At 40.3% G+C, this 19,273-nt stretch overlaps 1 protein-coding gene across 1 annotated transcript; it reads left to right on the top strand.

Moving 5' to 3' along the window:
- The first annotated feature begins 778 nt into the window (after positions 1 to 778).
- Positions 779 to 15,155, top strand: LOC146984906 (6-phosphofructo-2-kinase/fructose-2,6-bisphosphatase 2-like). The gene is made up of 17 exons (XM_085782511.1): positions 779 to 847; positions 2,539 to 2,716; positions 3,645 to 3,770; positions 4,275 to 4,371; positions 4,538 to 4,604; positions 4,695 to 4,769; positions 4,864 to 4,920; positions 5,032 to 5,156; positions 6,247 to 6,454; positions 7,761 to 7,907; positions 8,002 to 8,106; positions 8,866 to 8,995; positions 10,823 to 10,885; positions 10,980 to 11,044; positions 12,935 to 13,132; positions 13,850 to 13,917; positions 14,015 to 15,155. Exons 2-16 carry the CDS (start codon positions 2,629 to 2,631, stop codon positions 13,901 to 13,903), a joined length of 1,605 nt encoding a protein of 534 aa, XP_085638637.1. The 5' UTR covers positions 779 to 847; positions 2,539 to 2,628; the 3' UTR covers positions 13,904 to 13,917; positions 14,015 to 15,155.
- The last annotated feature ends 4,118 nt before the right edge of the window (positions 15,156 to 19,273 follow it).

Genomic DNA, 19,273 nt, shown 5'->3' with positions numbered 1-19,273 from the left:
AAATAAAAACTGCGTTTTTCCTGCACTTTGAAGGGCTGGAAAAAATTATATTATAGCGAACAATGGAACTATGTATTTTTTTTCATGTAAAACCTCTTTTAGGCCACGAAAATAGGCCGTTTCTTTGGGTCTGTTCACAATGTATGTTATCTCTGGGCAGGCCTATGGGCTGGCGTTGCAGAGAGTCTTACTGCAATGGGCTCTTTGCACAGCTCCACTACTTCCTGGACTTAATGCTGCTCCTTTGTTTCCTGTCTTAAATTATTGGACAAACTGATTAATCCAGGTGTGTCTGAGTAGTCGCAATGGTCAGACACACCTTGATTAATCAGGTTGTCCAATAATGTAAGACAGGAAATGAAGGAGCAGCACTAGGAAGTATTTGGAGTTGTGCAAAGAGCCCATTAAAGTACTTAGGGGCTATTTGTAGATCATACAACCCCACTTTTAAAAAAAATGCTACTATCCCTTTAAAATGAGCCAAAAAGAGAGAAATTGGCCACAAAGAGACACAGTGGTAGGAAAGAGAATTACAATGACACATAAAACCACAAAACGGCCACAAATAAGACACACAATGAGAACACAAATTACTCCACAGGATGCTTGCGTTGAAAAGTTTTATTTTGGTGACAAAAGAACCGGAAGTTCGTGTTGTTTTCCCGGAAGCTTGACGGTGATAAACTTCCGGCGGCATCGGGAGCTCAGAGGCCGACGGCGGGGAGGTGGAGCGAAAACATCCGAGGAGACGGAGGAGAAGGCGGCCACGGCCACTGATGACAACCCTGGAACAAAGGCGGAAACGACCTTCCCCCGGTGCCTGCTGCTGCCGCCGCCGCTCTGTCCGGTAAGTTTAAGTCACCGGGGTTTATACCGTCTTTGATTTAACGTTTCCTTTTCTTTATTTAAACGATATTTGCTCTGGTAAAAGCAGAAGTGATGAAGTTTGCAGGCCGGGTCATGCACCGGCTGCTGCTGCTGCTGCTGCTGCTGCTGCTGCTCAGCTGTGCGACAGGATGACACACAACCAAACTTGTTCTCTGATTTAACTCTGAAACACAAATTAACTATAATTTTCTGATGATGCTTCAGCGTTAATATGAAACACGTGGCCTAATTATAAGCAGCTTTGTGACTGATGGTGTTCACCTGGTGAATAATAGCATCAATCATTGTGTCTGGACTTGTCCTGTGAGGGGATCAGAGGGGGGTCACGGCCCTGGTCATGAACCTGCCTGGTAGTAAATCTGTGGTGATTTACAACTAATGACTCACTCTCACAGACTTCCGCAGTGCAGTGAAGTAAAAACCGAAAGTCTTTGGTTTTGTTTTGTGAAAGCTAAGAGTGCAGCTGAGCTAAATGAGGTTAACTGGGTTAATCGATCACAGGGTTGAACAGTTAATCTGGATCTAGTCGAAATAGCAGTTTGGGTAAAGTGCATTATCCCAAAAAAAACAGCAGCTGCACTATTAGTTGCTCCTGTTATTCGTGTCATGATATAACATTTATAAAATGAAGCATTGTGCTGCTGCAGAGATGCACCAGCCTGAGCCTATACTATATAGCCTATAGCCTAATATCCTGCAGATGTAAGAGGAAACATATTTGTTTGGTACAATCCTCCATTGTTATGAAATTCAAACACTTCTATTTGCAATCATCAGACTATTAGTCAGCCAAATAATCCTAAACATATTATGGCTTCAAATTGGAGTTTAAAATCTCCACTTTATAGCCTGTTGACTGTATAAAATGAGACAGTTTTGCACACCAGGATGTGCTGTCTGGACCAAACAACGATCAATTAATCAAGAAAGATAATGAGCAGATGAGTCGATAATGTAAGTGCTTAAATAGAGCAAGAAATCTGATGCCACCAACAAATATTATGCACTTGTAATTGTACATAAGTGGGCATTATTGATAGTGTGTACAGTACAGGCCAAAAGTTTGGACACACTCAATGCATTTCCTTTATTTTCATGACTATTTACATTGTAGATTCTCACTGAAATTCCACTACTGAACCCTGACAAGGCAACACCACCTGTGAAGTGAAAACTATTTTCAGGTCAGGTTCACCTCTTGAAGCTCATCAAGAGAATGCCAAGAGTGTGCAAAGCAGTAATCAGAGCAAAGGGTGGCTACTTTGAAGAAACTAGAATTGGTGGGGGCAGAGATAGAGGAGGAGGAGGAAGAAGGAGAGGAAGAAGAAAAGAAGAAAGAGAAGACAAAGAAGAAAATACATGTTTTCAGTTATTTCACACTTTTTTGTTAATTCCACATGTGTTCATTCATAGTTTTGGTGCCTTCAGTGAGAATAAAGGAAACACATTGAATGAGAAGGTGTGTCCAAACCTTTGGCCTGTACTGTATATGTTGAAAGGCTGATGAATAAGTAGTTGAAGAACTGGCGATTTCAGACTGAGCTAATAAAATATTCTCAGACTTTCATCTCCGTCCTCATTGAATTGATTGGGTCTGAACATGAGTCGTTCCTCTGACTGTGTCGCTTCCTGTTCTGTTCTGCTGCCCAGAGAGATGCCGACCTCGTCTCACCAGTGACCACAGCTCCCCACCGCCCGCCGACTCCCACACAGGACAGCAGGAGGCACATCAGACCCGTCATGGCCGCCAGGCAGCAGAGACCTGCAGCTGCTTCAGACGGCTCCGAGGCCAAAAGGACGGACTTCAGGGCCAATGAGAAGAAGTGCTGTGAGTGCTGTGTTGTTCCCCTCTGCGTGCACTGAAGGTGACTCACTGTGTGAGCACTGACCTGCTCAGTATTAGTGATTGAGCTCTGGGCACATTCACTCCTTCTTTATTATGTAATGCAGGTTTAATGGTCCATTTAATTACATTTCCCACTCTGTCGGCCATTCGTAAAGGGAGATAAGGTTTCAGCAGGCCCTGATTTTTGAATGTCAACTTTGACACACCTTATTAGGTGTGTGTGTTTGTGTGTGTTTACACAAGCAGGTAGTAGCACACACATTTGAAGGAGAGTAATATTGTAAGTAGCTAGGTCACTGTTCTGAGTGAACAGTGTCGTTCAGCACAACTTAAAACTTAGCAGACAGACTTTGAGGAATCGTTTCAATCAGGAATATAGATTGTAAAATGATTTGACTAAAATAAAATGTGTCTTGAACACACAGCTGCCTCTGCTCCCTGGGTCTCGGTGTCACAGACATCTGTTTGTAGGATCTCTCCAGTCAAGTCTGGTCTCGCCAGGTCTTTGTTTTGACAGATTTGTTTCTCCAGAGTTGAGGATGGTCTTTCACAGACATGGAAAGAAGGCAAGAGGAGAGGAAAAAAAAAAGATAGAAATATTTTCCACTCCACGTTACAGCCAGCAAGCCAACACTGGACTGTAAAAAAAAAAAAGAGGTTGCTGAGCAGCGAGAGGACTTTGGGAAACATTATCCAGCAGTCCAGAGGTGACAGTGCTGTGATGGAAATGTTAAACTGAGCGTTAACCGGCTGGTAAATGAACACTGCAGAGGAATACTTCTCAACTCCCTCCCTCCTTAATGCCTCTATATATCTGTATGTGTTAACACGTTTGTGTAAATATGAAACTTGATTGCCCTTTCATTATATTATCTGTGTTTGTGTCTGTCTGTGTTTGTGCAAACTGCAGCATGGGCCTCCTACATGACCAATTCTCCCACTGTGATAGTGATGATCGGTTTGCCCGCCAGGGGGAAAACCTACATGGCCAAAAAGCTGACGCGCTACCTCAACTGGATCGGAGTTCCAACGAAGGGTCAGTACGAAGTTTCATGCTCGTCGTGATGTTGTAACATCTGTAAAACCATAAAACAGCTGATGTTATAAAAAGGATAGATAATGGAAAAAGTTAGAAGTAACTTCAGTGCCTTAGTGAGATTGTGATGAGGAAGTTCTTTTGTTATGATTGGGAGGGGGCCATTGTGTTCAGTGTAATCATGCGACTGCAGGTATAAACAGGGGAGGTGCCCTGTTGCATTATTCCTGCAGGAAAACCATAATGGCGCTGGGAGACGCTACTTCAGTGGAAATCCTGCGCTCGCGGCGATGCTGCGTTAATTTTGTTGTGACGATTACTATCAGTGCATCATCGCTCGGCTCTGTTTGGAGTCGTCACGTCAAAGGAATGTAGGAAGACGGGTTTGGCAGCTCCACAGTTGAGATGAAGGTCACGGCTTTGACAGAGCATTTGGATTGTGGCAATTGTTCTCACTGTCTTTGCATGTCTCTCTCTCTCCCTTTCTCCTGGTTCTCTTTGCAGTATTTAACCTTGGAGTTTATAGGAGAGAAGCTGTGAAGTCGTACAAGTCCTATGACTTTTTCAGACATGACAACAAAGAAGCGATGGAAATTAGAAAGTGAGTGAGTCACTTCTCATGTAGACCAGTCATGCAAACGCTTCTTTTGTTGAATAAATGAGGCTAAAAATATTCCAGCACATTATCTCCTGAAGATAAGAGCTAATATAACAACTTTGATTTCCTGACCAGGTTTTTTTTTCTTTTTCTACTTGTGTTCCCACAGGAAGTGTGCTCTGGTGGCGCTGCAGGATGTTAAGTTGTACCTGAACGAGGAGGGAGGCCAGATCGCTGTAAGGACACAAACTGAACAGCGATTCTATCGCATTCCCTCTTAAATGTAACATCTGGCCTGATTATCTCAATCTGTGTGTGTCCGTCAGGTTTTTGATGCCACAAACACCACCAGAGAGAGGAGGGATCTGATCCTGAACTTTGCAAAAGACAATGCATACAAGGTCAGTTTTACATTTTAGCTCAAACATGGGACAGACAATTGTTTGTTTTTTCTACAAAGTTTATGAATTTCTCATCAATAATGTCTTTTGTCAGGTTTTTTTTGTAGAATCATTATGTGACGATCCAGATGTCATCGCCACAAATATTCTGGTAAATTATGGATCTATCCTTACATATTATTATATATGATATATACTATATTTGTACATGAGTTCACATTTGTTTCTAAACTGTTTTTGCAAATGTCTCTTCTCTGCTCAGGATGTGAAGGTGTCCAGCCCTGACTACCCTGAGAGGAACAGAGAAAGTGTCATGGAGGATTTTCTGAAGAGAATAGAGTGTTATAAAGTGACCTATCAACCTTTAGATCCAGACCAACACGACAAGTAAGATGGGTTTTTTTTGTTTTTTTTGTGAAGGACGATCAAGCTGCATTTCTTTCTGTTTTTATCACCACTACTAATCCAATCTGGAATGTCCCTCAGATTTAACCGTTTCCTCGTTCTTCTCTGGTGTTTGTGTGAACATGTACTTGCAGAAAGCGTCCTGTAGGTGGAGCAGGAGCTCATATTTGATACAGATGATTGTTCTCTACTGTTTGTTGACTTTTTGATTCATGCAGCAGATGTAGAGTAACACTGTGTCCTAAATCCAAAACAAGCAGCAAGACTTTCATCAGAACTTTAGGTCACTTTGTTCCAGGAAGACAAATGATTCAGAGCTTGTCATTTTTATACTTGTGCCAAGTGGTTCAGCTTCAGGTCTGTTTGATTAGTTTATAAATTGATATTGATCATTTAAAGACTATTTTGGCTCAGTCTTGAGTCTCTTAGTTTCATGTTATCTGTCCTCGTTTTCCTGTCTCTCTCTCTCCCTGTCCCTAAATAACAGGAAAAAACAAACAAACAGATAAAATATGCACATCCACATATGTAGCATGCACAACAGTATTTATTTATCCATTAGGCCCCTAACACTTGACCACTCAGCCCTTCACCATCTGTCACTGTGTCCTCTAATATCAAGAGACTGGCATAAATTTAGGCGTCATCTTTGTCAGTCGAGTGTCTGATGTTGTCAAATCAGTTTTCTCCAACTCAGGCTTATCTCCAAGGTTGAGTCCTTTTTTATCCTCTGCCAACCTTCAGACAGTAATTTGTGGTTTTATTTCTTCCTGTTTGGACTACTGTAATTCACTGGATTCAGGGCTGAGCCAGAAACCCATCTCTGATACAACATGCTGCTGTGAGATGTGAATTTATTACACCAATTCTGTCTGTCTCCATTGGCTGCCTGTGGGTGAAGGCCCTCTATTTGTTCCTCCCACAACTGTCTTATCACTATTATTTTTATCATTATCTTTATTATTATTCTCTGAAAGCATGTCAGAAACAAAACATCAGGGTTTAGATTACACCAAAAGTACAAGATATCTCCCACCAGTGACGTGTGTGTGTGTTTGCCTCTGACCTACAGGAACCTGTCCTTCATCCAGGTCATCAATGTCGGCCGACGTTTCCTGGTCAACAGGGTGCAGGACTACATCCAGAGCAAAATCGTCTACTACCTCATGAACATCCACGTGCACTCCCACTCCATCTACCTCTGTCGGCACGGAGAGAGCCATCACAACATGGAGGGACGCATCGGCGGAGACGCTGAGCTGTCGGAGAGAGGGAAACAGGTGATTTAACATCTTCTCTCACTGTTGTGCTTTTCCACTTGATAGATAGATAGATAGATAGAAAGAAAGAAAGAAAGAAAGAAAGAAAGAAAGAAAGAAAGAAAGAAAGAAAGAAAGAAAGAAAACTTTACTAATCCCCAAGGGGAAATTTAAATGTCACAAGCAGCAGCAAAGGGAAAAAAAAACATAACAATGGAGAGAAAACAACACAGATCACACTGAAGTAAACAACACTGAAGTAAAATACATAAAAACTCATAGTGTATTACAAACACAAACACATAGTGTATATAAATAATTATGTTATGAAGACAACAGCATCTCGAAAAGTAAGGAAATAACCTTGATCTGAGACGAGGACGTTAAAGCAGAAGTAAGCGATCCGGTCGTTTTGGCTAATGCTGCGTTCCAGGCAGGCTTTTGAAACCGTAAATTACAGCTTCAAGTCACGACTTACGACTTTGTAGCGTTCCAGGCAACCCACTCGTGTTTTTCCGACCTGTTTTACCTGTGAAAGTCACTATAACGGCCACTCGTAACTTCCGACCCGTGAACTCGTACCAGATCGAACTGGTATGACTTCACAGGTCGGAAAAACACGAGTTACGGGTTGCCTTGAACGCACCATAACGTCTTGTCAGCCGATGGAGTTAGCAGCCCCCGCCCTCGTCATGGATCTATTGGTCCTCGTCCCTACGTCACCACATTAAGGCGCATCCCTTGGCTGCACACACAGCCCTTCATGCCGTTCTCTCTCCTCATTGGATAAAACTTGTAGGATACGATAAAAGTTTTCTCCTCGGCTCAGAGCAGAGCAGAGTGACTGACAGACCCGTGTTTTGGTCCAAACACTCTATGTAAGTGATTGCTGTCGGAAGATACAACTATTTAAGACTTATATTAACACAAAAAGATCGCTTACTTCTGCTTTAATTCCTCTCTCATATCAGTCTTTTAAAGCTACAGCCAGAAGCTCAGTTTTGTATAAAGACAAGAAGCAGGGACAAGAAAGAAAAACAAGAAGCACTTCTACAGTACAGCTCACTGATAAACTCTGTTAAGCTTTGACAAAGAAAAATTATTTTTCCAAATCATAAAGTACACGATAAAATTCAGATAACACACCACAGTTGCATATTTTCTAGCATAAACCATTAAATTCCTGCTGCTATATATCAGCATTAGGACCATTATGGCAAGAATTACTGCATTTTATTCACCGTGTAACTCTGGTTTTGTGTTTGAGTGTCAGGTCTCCAAATTAAAAAGCCTCTGTGTGTGTGTGTGTGTGTGTTGTCTTCATCAGTTTGCTGCAGAGCTGAAGGGTTTCGTTGAAGAGCACCATCTGTCTGACCTGAAGGTTTGGACCAGTCAGCTGAGACGCACCATCCAGACGGCAGAAGAACTGGGAGTTCCCTACGAGCAGTGGAAGATCCTCAATGAAATCGATGCTGTATGTGCTTGTTGATATACCACAGTGACGGAGACTCTGTGAAGGCCTGGATGGAGGTTATAAGAGTAGTTTTTTTATGTCTTTGTGTCGTCAGGGAGTGTGTGAAGAGATGACGTACAAGACGATAGAGGAAACGTACCCGGAGGAGTTTGCCATGAGGGACCAGGACAAGTATCACTACCGCTACCCAGGAGGAGAGGTAAACACTCTGAAGAGATGAGAGAGTGATTGGTGTTGGTGTATTACATACTGTAGAAGGCCCCATTTTGTTCTTATTGCACTTTTTAATAGCTGAGTGATTGTACAGAGCAACATGAGGTTTTAGTCTATAAGGATTTTGCTAAGATCTACACTTTTTATTTGTGGAACTGTGACATTTTCAAATCACAGATGAACAGAAATAACTTTTGCTATTGCTACATATCCTACTTTAGCACAAACAGCTGTTTCCTTCAAAGTAGAAGGAAGAGTATGACCTTGACATTGAACTTCCTTTAATAACTAAGAGCCACTTCCCTCTTAATTGCCCCTCGGGGACAAATAAAGTTCTTGAATTGAATTGAATTGAATTAAATTCTGTTACTTCTTTTCTTTACTGAAGTTAGCATGCTAACCAGCTAGCCCCAGCACTGCCACTTTCCGATACCGAGTCAGTATCATCCAGTCTGCCCTGAAGACCTGTGTGTATATTATAACTTTTTCTATTGTAGCTGAAGTTCTTGGCAGGAATTAGTGTTAGCGTTGGGTATGTAGCAATGGCAAAACTTACAAACAGATTTTTTTTAAATCATGGACCTGACAGGTAAAATGTGAGTGTTGACACGTATGTTTGTTTGTTCTTTTTTTTTAAATGACCAAAGATAATTGCATAAAAGTTAAAAATCAGTTGAACCCAGCTCTGCATCCTTTGACCCTCTCCTCTCCTCTCCTCTCCTCTCCTCTCCTCTCCTCTCTCTAGTCGTACCAGGACCTGGTCCAGCGTCTGGAGCCTGTCATCATGGAGCTGGAGCGACAGGGCAACGTCCTGGTCATCTGCCATCAGGCCGTCATGCGCTGCTTGCTCGCCTATTTCCTGGACAAGAGCGCAGGTTACATGAAGACAATGGTTTATATTATAAGAACCTGTTTACCTTTAACCGTGGATTCCTCTGCCAGCAACTGCTTTCATTATTTCAAACTTATTTGATTAACAAATTGAAGTGATACTACTTAAACTGTGCTTAAAACAGCTTCATATGGTCTTTCAGAGAGGAGAGCGAAATTAAGAATCACTGATTAACATCTTAACGCAAACCCAATGTTAAACGCTACAGTGCAGCAGACAGTTCCCTGCAGTTCAGGACTGCTGGGAAAGTGCAGCTTTGAGGGAGGGATTTTCCAAACCACTTGTCTCATTCCCTCAAAAAAAAGAATCTATTTTTGGTGGAGTGTGTGGTGCAGAGAGTCATCTGTAGCCCTCATCGTGTTTACGCATTTTTTTGTGACCTTGAATTGAATCTTTCCATTTAATCTTTCACTGCTGTGCTCTCTGAATGTTAATTACTGCACAAACAGCAGTAGCTTATTTACAAAACAATCACAAACAGTTTAGTGTAAATAAAACTGGTTGGTTTAATTTGGTGTTTTACAGATGTCATCCAACCGTGTGTCATAAGTCCACACATCCTTAACACATAGACTAGGATCAGTCACAGGCTTCGACCTGCAGCTTGTTGGGTGGGTGTTCTTATCAGCCGATCAGGTCTGATCCACCTTAAGCTCCCAACTGCTGTAAAGACACAAGTAGAAGTAGATCTTCCCAGAAACGAGACTGACACAAAAACACAAAGTAACTCTACCCTGAACACTGAGTACGGGCGTCACTGACCTGTGTCCAGTTACAGTGAACATAATGTGACATTATGTAACAGAATCGTGGCTGGAAATATTTCTGACTGTAATTTCACAGCATCGGTCAAGAGGCATTTATTTACTTTTTCTCATCACAAGATGGTGCTGAAGTAATGGATTTTGGAGTTTGTCAGTGGCTCTTATTATCTATACTACATGATTGATTTATATATAATGTATAAAATAAAACAACATGTGAAACTATTAGACATTGCAGATTCCCCATGTTGAGAGTAAAACTAATAATCCCTGAATAGTTTTAATATGAGAACAATCTTTATATCTTTATATATAAGACACAGGGTCTTATATTAATATCTCTGTGAGGTCGTGTACAGGAAAGAGTGGAGGGTCTGTTGCAATAAAACAAAAGATTGTTCTCACATTAAAAATGTGAGAACAATCTCACAAAACACGCCCTCACAGAGATATTAAATATAAGGTACAGGGTCTTATATTAATATATCTGTGAGGGTGTGTACAGGAAAGAAAAAATAGGTATAATTTAAAATTACTAAATCAAGCTCCAAAAGAGAAAATAATGAACTACAAACTTTATCAACAATTTTAAAAATTGGACTTGATTGCAGTGCAGTGCTAATAATAAATACACACACAAAATGTGGTTACTTTTAAAAACACAAAATAGATGTGTATAAATGTGGGCACCTAAGTAACCACCCGCTCGGAGTGGAAAATGATGCTCAGAGTCGAATCAATATTTAATCCCGAGGCAGACGTTAGTCAGCAGAGGATGTGGTCATTGTTGCAGCATCTGTGTAAAAGGTAAACCAGCCAGTGTGGGTGCAGCTCGCTCTGGCATGTCATCCACCCCATCGTCGTCGTCCTCCTCCTGTTGGACAACACAGCAACATGCACTTTAACTTTTTTATAAAGCACTGCATGAGGTTGACAGATGTTCCGACTGTCGTCCAAAACCCGAAGGGGAAAAGTCCTGTCATTTATAATGTGCACGACAACAGCACAGGAAGTCTTACAAGTCCTCTGTATTTTCCTCTGCCCAGATGACCTACCCTACTTGAAGTGTCCCTTACACACTGTCCTTAAACTCACCCCTGTGGCTTATGGTAAGTCATTGCACTGTTTAAAAATTAACTGGCCCCTTTTTTTTTTTTTTCTGACGCATTTGTGACGTATTTTTCTCCCGCGTTTCTCCCCCAGGTTGTAAAGTGGACATGTTTGATCTGAAAGTTGAGGCTGTCAACACTCACAGGGACCGGCCATTAGTAAGCTTCTCTTTAATATTTTGTGTCGCACACACACACACACACACACACTAACACACACACACTCATACTCACATGCCAGCCTGTATTTGTGGAAGTCAGCACTATGCGTCCAGTTCACTGTGGTGTGTTCATGTGTTCAGCACACGCAGCTTGAACCTTGAGAGTCAGGTCACGGCTTTATTTACAGATTCCAACCGAAATGACATGCCAGTGTTTTGTCCCTGTGAAGCTCAGATATCCAGCCTTTTCGAAAACAGCTCAGACCCAGGTGCCTCGGCTAAAAACGTAAATGTTTGCTGTAAAATGTTTACACCTCAAATGAATTGCTTGTGGGCAGATGTTGTTACCTTTTCCAGAGAACCAGGCCTGCTGTTTTTTTCCCCCTGTTTTCCAGCAAAGCTATGTTAAGCTAAGCAGCTGGTGGCTCAGGTGTCTTACATATAAAAGTGGTATTCATGTTATCCTTTAATTCTTGGCATCAAAGCAAATGTGTGTATTCCCCTAAATGTTGAACTAATCCTTTAATTAGCTGTGTACACATGCACACCTCTGTCTTTGCTGCCTGTCAGGGAAAAGCACAACAGAGACAAACATAATTTCACTGATTATATGTTCTACTGTCACAGCTCTTTAACCACACAGCAGCAGCAGCAGCAGCCGCTGTCACAACATGCACTTCTCTCTGGCTGTTTATAGCGCTTTCTTTTAAAGGGATAGTTCAACATTTTGGCAAATTGGCCCATTGCCATAATCCCTATAGTCATAGCAGTAGGTTTGTTACCTTTAATTGTCGGTGCAAGCTGTTTTTAGAACGTCCGAGCCGAGCCGCAAGCAGCTCAGAGCTACGCTACAGAGGCTCATGGGATTTCTTGGTTTCCCTCATCAAACTCATCACCAAGAAATCCCATTAGCCTTCGTACGTAGCGTAGCTCTGAGCAGCTCGTGGCTCGGCTCGGCCGTTCTAAAAATAGCTTGCACCGACAAATAAAGGTAACGAACCTACTGCTATGACTATAGGGATTATGGCAATGGGCCAGTTTGCCAAAATGTTGAACTATCCCTTTAATCAAATGTGCCTTTGAAACATAAGCAATGATATCTGTTTATATTGTGTTTTTATTTCTATCTAGGGGACATCTGCTAAGGACAACAAATGGAAATTAGCCAATGCCTACAATCTGGCATGTTTACATTATTGTATCACATACGATGATGTCCATTAACTTGCAGTGTCCCTCCCAAATAAAATAAATTGAATTGAAAATTTTATTGATTAAACATCATGGAGTTAATCAGTTAATTAATTGTTAGAATAGAAAGGGACTTGAGTTTCATAACTTAAAAAGATAAGAATATGAAAATATGAATATTTAACTGTGTTTCTCAAAAGGACGGTCTTCAAATCTTAAGTTTGTAATTACACTTTTGGCGTCACACCACACAATCAGTGAAACTGACTGGCAGCCTAAATATACCATGTTATTATTAAAAACCTTCTGTATTGTCAATGTGTTGCTTGGAAAAACTGTGGCTGTTTTTACAAATGACAACATGAGGGAAATGAAGAACTTTTCTGAAGAACTGAACAATCGTGCAGCCTTGGACTTGACTCACTAATCAGTCTGCTGCTGTTTACTGAAAGTTTCAACCTCAAGTCAGAGTGGGTGTGAACACATAAACACATTTACTGAGGATCTGACTGACAGGATATCCTGTCTGCTGGGACCAATATAGCAGTGGTTTCTACATGTAGGTCTGTTTGTCTCAGTCTCTGTTTCTCCTTCTTTGCCTTCTCGCAGTCCAGACCGAGGAGCGAGCTAATTAGTGCGAGGCAGAAAGACTCGTTAATCAGTCCACCTCCGTCTCTGTCTGCTCTTCACTCACCAGAATAAAGTCCCGACAGATGTGCCGCCAGCTGTCCTCAGAAGGAACAGCTTCACTCCGCTGTCCAGCCAAGACCAGATTAAACGTCCTCGCCTGTACAGCGTGGGTAACCCTCCACAGGCCCGCATGTCCCAGGCTCCCACTCTACCCAGCATGCAGTTCTCGGAGGCATCGGAAGGGGCAGAGCTGTCACTAAGCGAGGTGAGCGTTGTAAACGTACCCGAGGTTACAAGTTATCGTGAAGGGAGGAAAACAGAAGGAGAAATATTCTAGAAATGACACAAAAGGCAAAAATGTAAATAAAAAAAAGCTGAACACATCAACTCAACAAATAATTCAGTTAGTTCGATAATTACAATTGAGCAAAAAGAAATTTGTTCGTCAAAAAATGTTCCTTCTACCCGCAATCAGTTGGAAACATTATTTTTTACATATTCCCACTTCCTTCCTGATGCTTTATGATAACATCCAGCAACATGTGTTTATTTACTGTATGACTTACTGATGTACTTGCTTTTCTTTTGCTTTTTGTCCCTTGCTAGACTCCATATATTGTGTCCATATACATGTTCCTACTGAGTTCTTATACAAAAAAACCTCTGATGTTCTGTTTTCCATGTTTACAAAACACAATAGTTCCCTTTTCCAACATCTTTGATGCTGAACTAGTGGATCTTGTAGTTTTTTCCCATGTTTTTTTCCCCTCTATGCTGTTGCCCAAAATGTGACCTGTGTAAAGAAAAAAAAATTGTGCTTCAAAAACTGCCTGAGTGCTTCACTTCTCCCAGTGAGCTAAGATATATAATCTTAGCTCAGGCTCAGTCAGTGCCAGTCAAAACAAACGCCTCATTCCTTTTTTGGTTTGATGTTTTTGGTGAAGGCCTCTGAATTTCTCTTCCTTTCCTTCGCATCTTGCAGGACTCTCTGAACGGCTTCAGCGCTGCAGACACAAATGACTGTATTCGAAACTAGAGAAGCACACAGAGGTATTTTTTTAAAATCTCTTTCCTCTTATCTGGCACCTGGAGCATGTGCACTCTCCTCCAAATCCTTCATACCTTTCTCTTTCTCCATTTATCGTAGGCTTTTCTTCAACTTGGATGTATCAGCACTTCTGAGGACCAGCAGTGAAAAATGCAACCAGCTTCAGCCATTTTACTCTTAAGCACTGTACCACACACCATGTCTGTTTGATTGAATATACTGTATGTGTTGTCTGTTCAGTTTTTCTGGGATAGACATTATGGGTGCCAACACGGGTGTGCGCATACTGTACACATAACAAACTCAATGCCTTTGCACAACAGCCTTGTAGTCTGGGCTGTGATCCACCTCAGATAGATAATTCAAAGACTCTGAAAGCTCGTCCATCAGTAGCACACTTGTCTCTTTTATGCTGAATTAGATGTAGAAAGTGTTGATTGTGAATCGTATACCTCAGTAGAAGCTACTGCCTTCAGTTTTAGTGTGAGAGAGAGGGAAGCTCTATAGCCTTAATGTTATTATAATCACTTATTTTAACGTTCCCACCACATGTGCGTCCTTCCTCTGGTGATCTGACAATATGTAGTAGTCATTTTATTTCTAAGGATCATTTGAGAATATCAAATATTAATTTAAATTTGCTGTGGGCAGACATAAGCTATGAAAAGTGATGAAATATTTTGTACAGCAGCTACGGTGACACTGTGCTTTTTCCTTTCTGTGACAATTATTCCATTGCTCCTTGAAATGATGCCTTTCTGAATATGATGCCTGAGGCTCAAAATAGTAATACTAGCTCCAATATATTCAGCCTCTCACTGTGATAATGTAAAGCTGACCCCATTTGAATATTTGGAAAAAAAGTGCTCAAAGCTGGATATTATGCTGAGTTCGAATGCTGTTTAGTTTCTCCATGAAGAAAAGCGAATTGGTTGTGAACTAAAAAGACACTGTATATCAAGTCTTGCCTTGATAGTATCCATGTGGATGACTCTCTTATTATTAAATAGATGAATTGGAAAAGTGCCTTTTTATCTTGAGGGGAAAAAAACAAGGCTGCAGCAAAATTAATCAAGATGCTGTAGCTACATGAAATGCAAAATTCTGTAATTTTCCATGTGTCGCCTGAATTGAAGGATTGGTGATGCATTCAGATGACTCGTAAAAAAAAAAAAGCTTTAATGTTATTGCACACTGTTATGTTCTTGTCTCATTAAATGAAGTTAGTTTTATGCTGTGAGCACATGACGATCTGTTTTTTGTCAAGAGTGTGTGTGCATGTACTGTGGGGAAAATAGGTATTTGATCCCCTGCTGATTTTCTAAGTTTGCCTCCTCCCCCACAAAGAAATGGACAGTCTAGTTTTTATGGCTATTTATTTGAACGGAGAGAGACAGAGTATCAACAAAAACCCAGAAGAACATTGTATAAATAAATTAATTTACATTTGATCAAGTGAAATAAGTATTTGATCCCCTACCAACCAGCAGGAATTCTGGCTCCCATTCAAATTACTCCTGTCACTTTAGACAGTAATCCTCATCATAACTTGATATGTGTATCCAAGACACCTGTTGGCATCAACTTGACTCGCTGTGTTTGTAGTAGTAGTAGTAGTTTATTTGTCCCCGTAGGGAAATTGAGTCTTTGTGTTTGGAAGCAGCGAACTATGACCCCAAGACCACTGTCCCCAACGTCAAACAACAAGGTGGAAACATTATGCTTTGGGACTGTTTCTCTCGATGGACAGGGTCACGTAGCCTACAGTAAAATCTTGGATGAGCCAGAATACTGAAGATGAGTCGTGGATGAGTCTTCCAGCATGACAGTGACCCAAAGCGTAATAGAAGAATAAATCAAAAGTTTGTCTACAGTTTAGAAGTCGATGCTGAAGTTTTAGAGGTTCAAAGAAGCAGAAGATTTGAAGAATTTGAAGACTGCTTCAATGCATTTCCTATGAAAAAGAGAGGATCTGTAAAGAGGAGTGGACCAAAATCACCCCTGAGATTTGCACAACACACTGTTGCTGGCAAGCACAAAGACATTTTTTGCTTGGGGATCAAATACTGATTTCACTCGATCAAATGCAAATTAATTTATAACCTTGTTGTGTTTTTTCTGGATTTTTTGTTGATATTCCGTCTCTCTCTGTTAGAATACAAATACCATAAAAACTATAGATTGACTATATATTGTCAAGGATAAAGATGATCTACAATATTCACAAAAATGGTGCAACTCATGAGCAACATTTCACCATCTTCTCTTTGTAATAGTAAATTATTCCCTAATCTTCATGGTCTTCGTGAACCCAACAGTTTATTTTTCATTTATCACAGAATCACTCTCATTCCGAAACAAAAACACAAAAAGTTAAATTAGACTTTGGGACTTTACAACATTAACTGAATGTTTAAAAATACGTAAGATACTGTAAGTGAAAGTAATTTACTTTTGATAGCTGCCGTAAGTGTCATCAGGGAGATGGAGGAGGAAGACGAGGAGGAAAAACTCGGATAAACAATTTCATGCCAAAGAATTTAATCTGAAAGTAGTTTTAACATCTGAAATGATCCTTGTGGGTGTGTATCATGATAATAAAAGAAGGAAAAAAAAGTTCTGATTCATTTCCAGGTTGATTACAGATGTAAAACGAGAAATGACTACTCATATTTAAGGGAAAGGACACAGTAATATTTTAGTCATTCTTAGATTCAGTGAGGAAATACAATTTAACAAGTAGTACAGAGAAACAACAAATCTGAATTTATAGTGTGTTCCAGTTAACACTATTGGACTAAATTAACATTTATTGGTCTAAGTGCGTCATAGTGTCATTCAGGCTTTGAAGATTTGGGTCAAATTGACAAACCTCAGAGTAAAGCAGAACAATAGCACCAAAAAAAATCCTAGTAGCTGTATCGGAAGAATACAGGGAAACAAACACGCAACATCCATGGACAGTGATAGTTTGCACTGTGGAACAACACATTTAAATCAGATGAAGGACAAGGCCCCATTCTGCTTTACAACATCTCTACTGTGGGTAACCAGCATGAAGCCATGTTTTCATCAGTTCTATCTGTTCATTAAAATTAGACGAGGTGGAGGAGTTTCAGTCGCTCCATGACCAATAACCAGAAACAAAGTGAGAACCACAACCTATTGTGTTTTCACTATTTCTCAGTCTCATCGATGCAATTTACCCTTTTTTTTATTATTTTTATTTAGCACACACAATATCATATAAAAAAAACAACATGAACAATCAGCATTACTGGGATGTGCAAAGGGGAGGTATGAAACCCAGGAGGGCTTATATGAAAACCTCACCCAGCATATTCAAAGATCAAATTTGTTACGGTTTAAAAACAATAACATAGGAAAATAATTGAACAATAATGAAAAATAAGTAGAAAAGTAAGAGATTAAACAGTAAAATATAAGGAAATAAGGAAAATAAAAAATAAAAAATACGTACATAAATGAATAATACAAAACAAAAATAATGAATAAGCTCATAAGGAAAGAGTAAGGAGTAAGAGAGAAGAGACAAAAGAAAAACATGACAATAATTGTCTTATGTTTGATGGTACATGGTTTGACTGATGAGGTACTTCTTGAGAGCCTTTTTAAATGATGTTAAATTAATAATTTTTTTCAGATAGTCAGGTAGCTGATTCCAGAGACGTGGACCTTGATAACGAATTGAAAATTGACCAAGAGCAGTTCTAAGGCAGTGTGGAGGTTGGAAGAGTTTCGTGTCTGGTAGCTATGGACTGAACCCTTCAGGGAGACACAACTTCTCCTCACACGGGAGCATTTTGTGTTGTATTTGTACATTATTATCTGTTTTTCATCCAATCTAGTGTTCCATATCAGCTGCAAAATAAAACCCAAAATACACAGTGAAAACATTTGCTTAAAGTGCCAAACACTTTGATCATTTCACTAATGAACTAAATCTAAAGCTTTTGCATAATATACAATGTATATGCAAAGCAGCTGATGCGCGTTCCCGGCAGGAGCAGTTTTCCGGCAAGCAGTCTATTTGCCTCGAAAACAACTCTGTCTGGTTACGTTCCGTTATTATCTCATAGCATGGTGAATGTGCAGGTCACAACTTGTCCATGAGAGCAATTTGGAGTTGTTGGATTGTGTATTTGATGAGTTTGATGAGGGAAACCAAGAAATCCCATGAGCCTCCGTAGCATAGCTCTGAGCAGCTCGCAGCTCGACTTGGTCATTCTAAAAATACCTTGCATCGACAAATAAAGATAACAAACCTACTGCTATGACTGTAGGGGTTATGTCAATGGGACAATTTGCCAAAATGTTGAACTATCCCTTTAAGTGTGACAGTATTGCCCCTTGTGTTTAACAGTAAAGACAATTAAACTTTATATGTGTGTCCGACATCCATCGCTGCTGCGCAAAACTCAGGGTAAGACCACATAAACATGTCCCATTGACTACCATTCATTTTGTCTATAGGAAAAATGAATTTTGAAAGTTGAATTCTGAGAAATGCCCAAGTTGCCCAAGGGCCAGACAAACTAATTTTACTTTGATAGCCCTATAGAACATGTTACTGTATAAAAGTTCAATGTAATCAACATTTCCTTGTCAATTTTTTGGCAGTTAGATTTTCGAAAAATTGCACATTTTTCAAAAATTTCACAAAACTTTGTGTGTTAGGTGGCACCCCTAAATCTCAATGGATTTCCTCAAAACTTTGCAAAAGTCATTTTTATGTTAATTGGAACAAAATGCTTTGCCAGCCAAATTGATATTTTGAAATTAAAATTTCCCATTCAAATTTGATGCACCCTAATATACATTTCTATACAGTGTTGCAAAATGATATTACAGTGATCTGCCGAGAAGAAAATGCAATGTTGGAAGTGAGTGTTATTACATAATGTTAATGTTATAATTGTTGTACTGTTTTGTGTCTTCATTGTATTATGACGTACTGTGTATTTTTTGCATTTCTCTTTAGTCTTGAAGCTCCAGTGAAGAGATTTAATTCAGTGGTGTCTGACTAAAATATCAATACTTCTTCCACTTCCATAAGTAGCTATTTATATACGTATGAGTGGGAAAACCCAAACAAAGTCGTGCGTGGAGCGTCCTCAGTTCTGAGAACGATTACAATGCAGTTTGTGATGTGTGTGGGAAGACTGTGGGACGTTGTGGCAACAACCAGGAGCTTTGTCACGGAGCACAAATGTACTGAGGTTGTGCAGCAGTGGCATGAAGAGGAGGAGCTGCCAGGAGCAGACAGATTTCACTGACTGAGTCCACAGACAGAGTGTAACTATTGGCCAGGTCGGTCGCTGTCACCAACTGTAGGAA

The sequence above is a fragment of the Trachurus japonicus genome, chromosome 7 (assembly GCF_045865225.1).
Source record: "Trachurus japonicus isolate A0001 chromosome 7, Traja_1.0".
Taxonomy (NCBI): Eukaryota; Metazoa; Chordata; class Actinopteri; order Carangiformes; family Carangidae; genus Trachurus; species Trachurus japonicus.
This window is presented reverse-complemented; position numbering and strand designations above follow the sequence as displayed.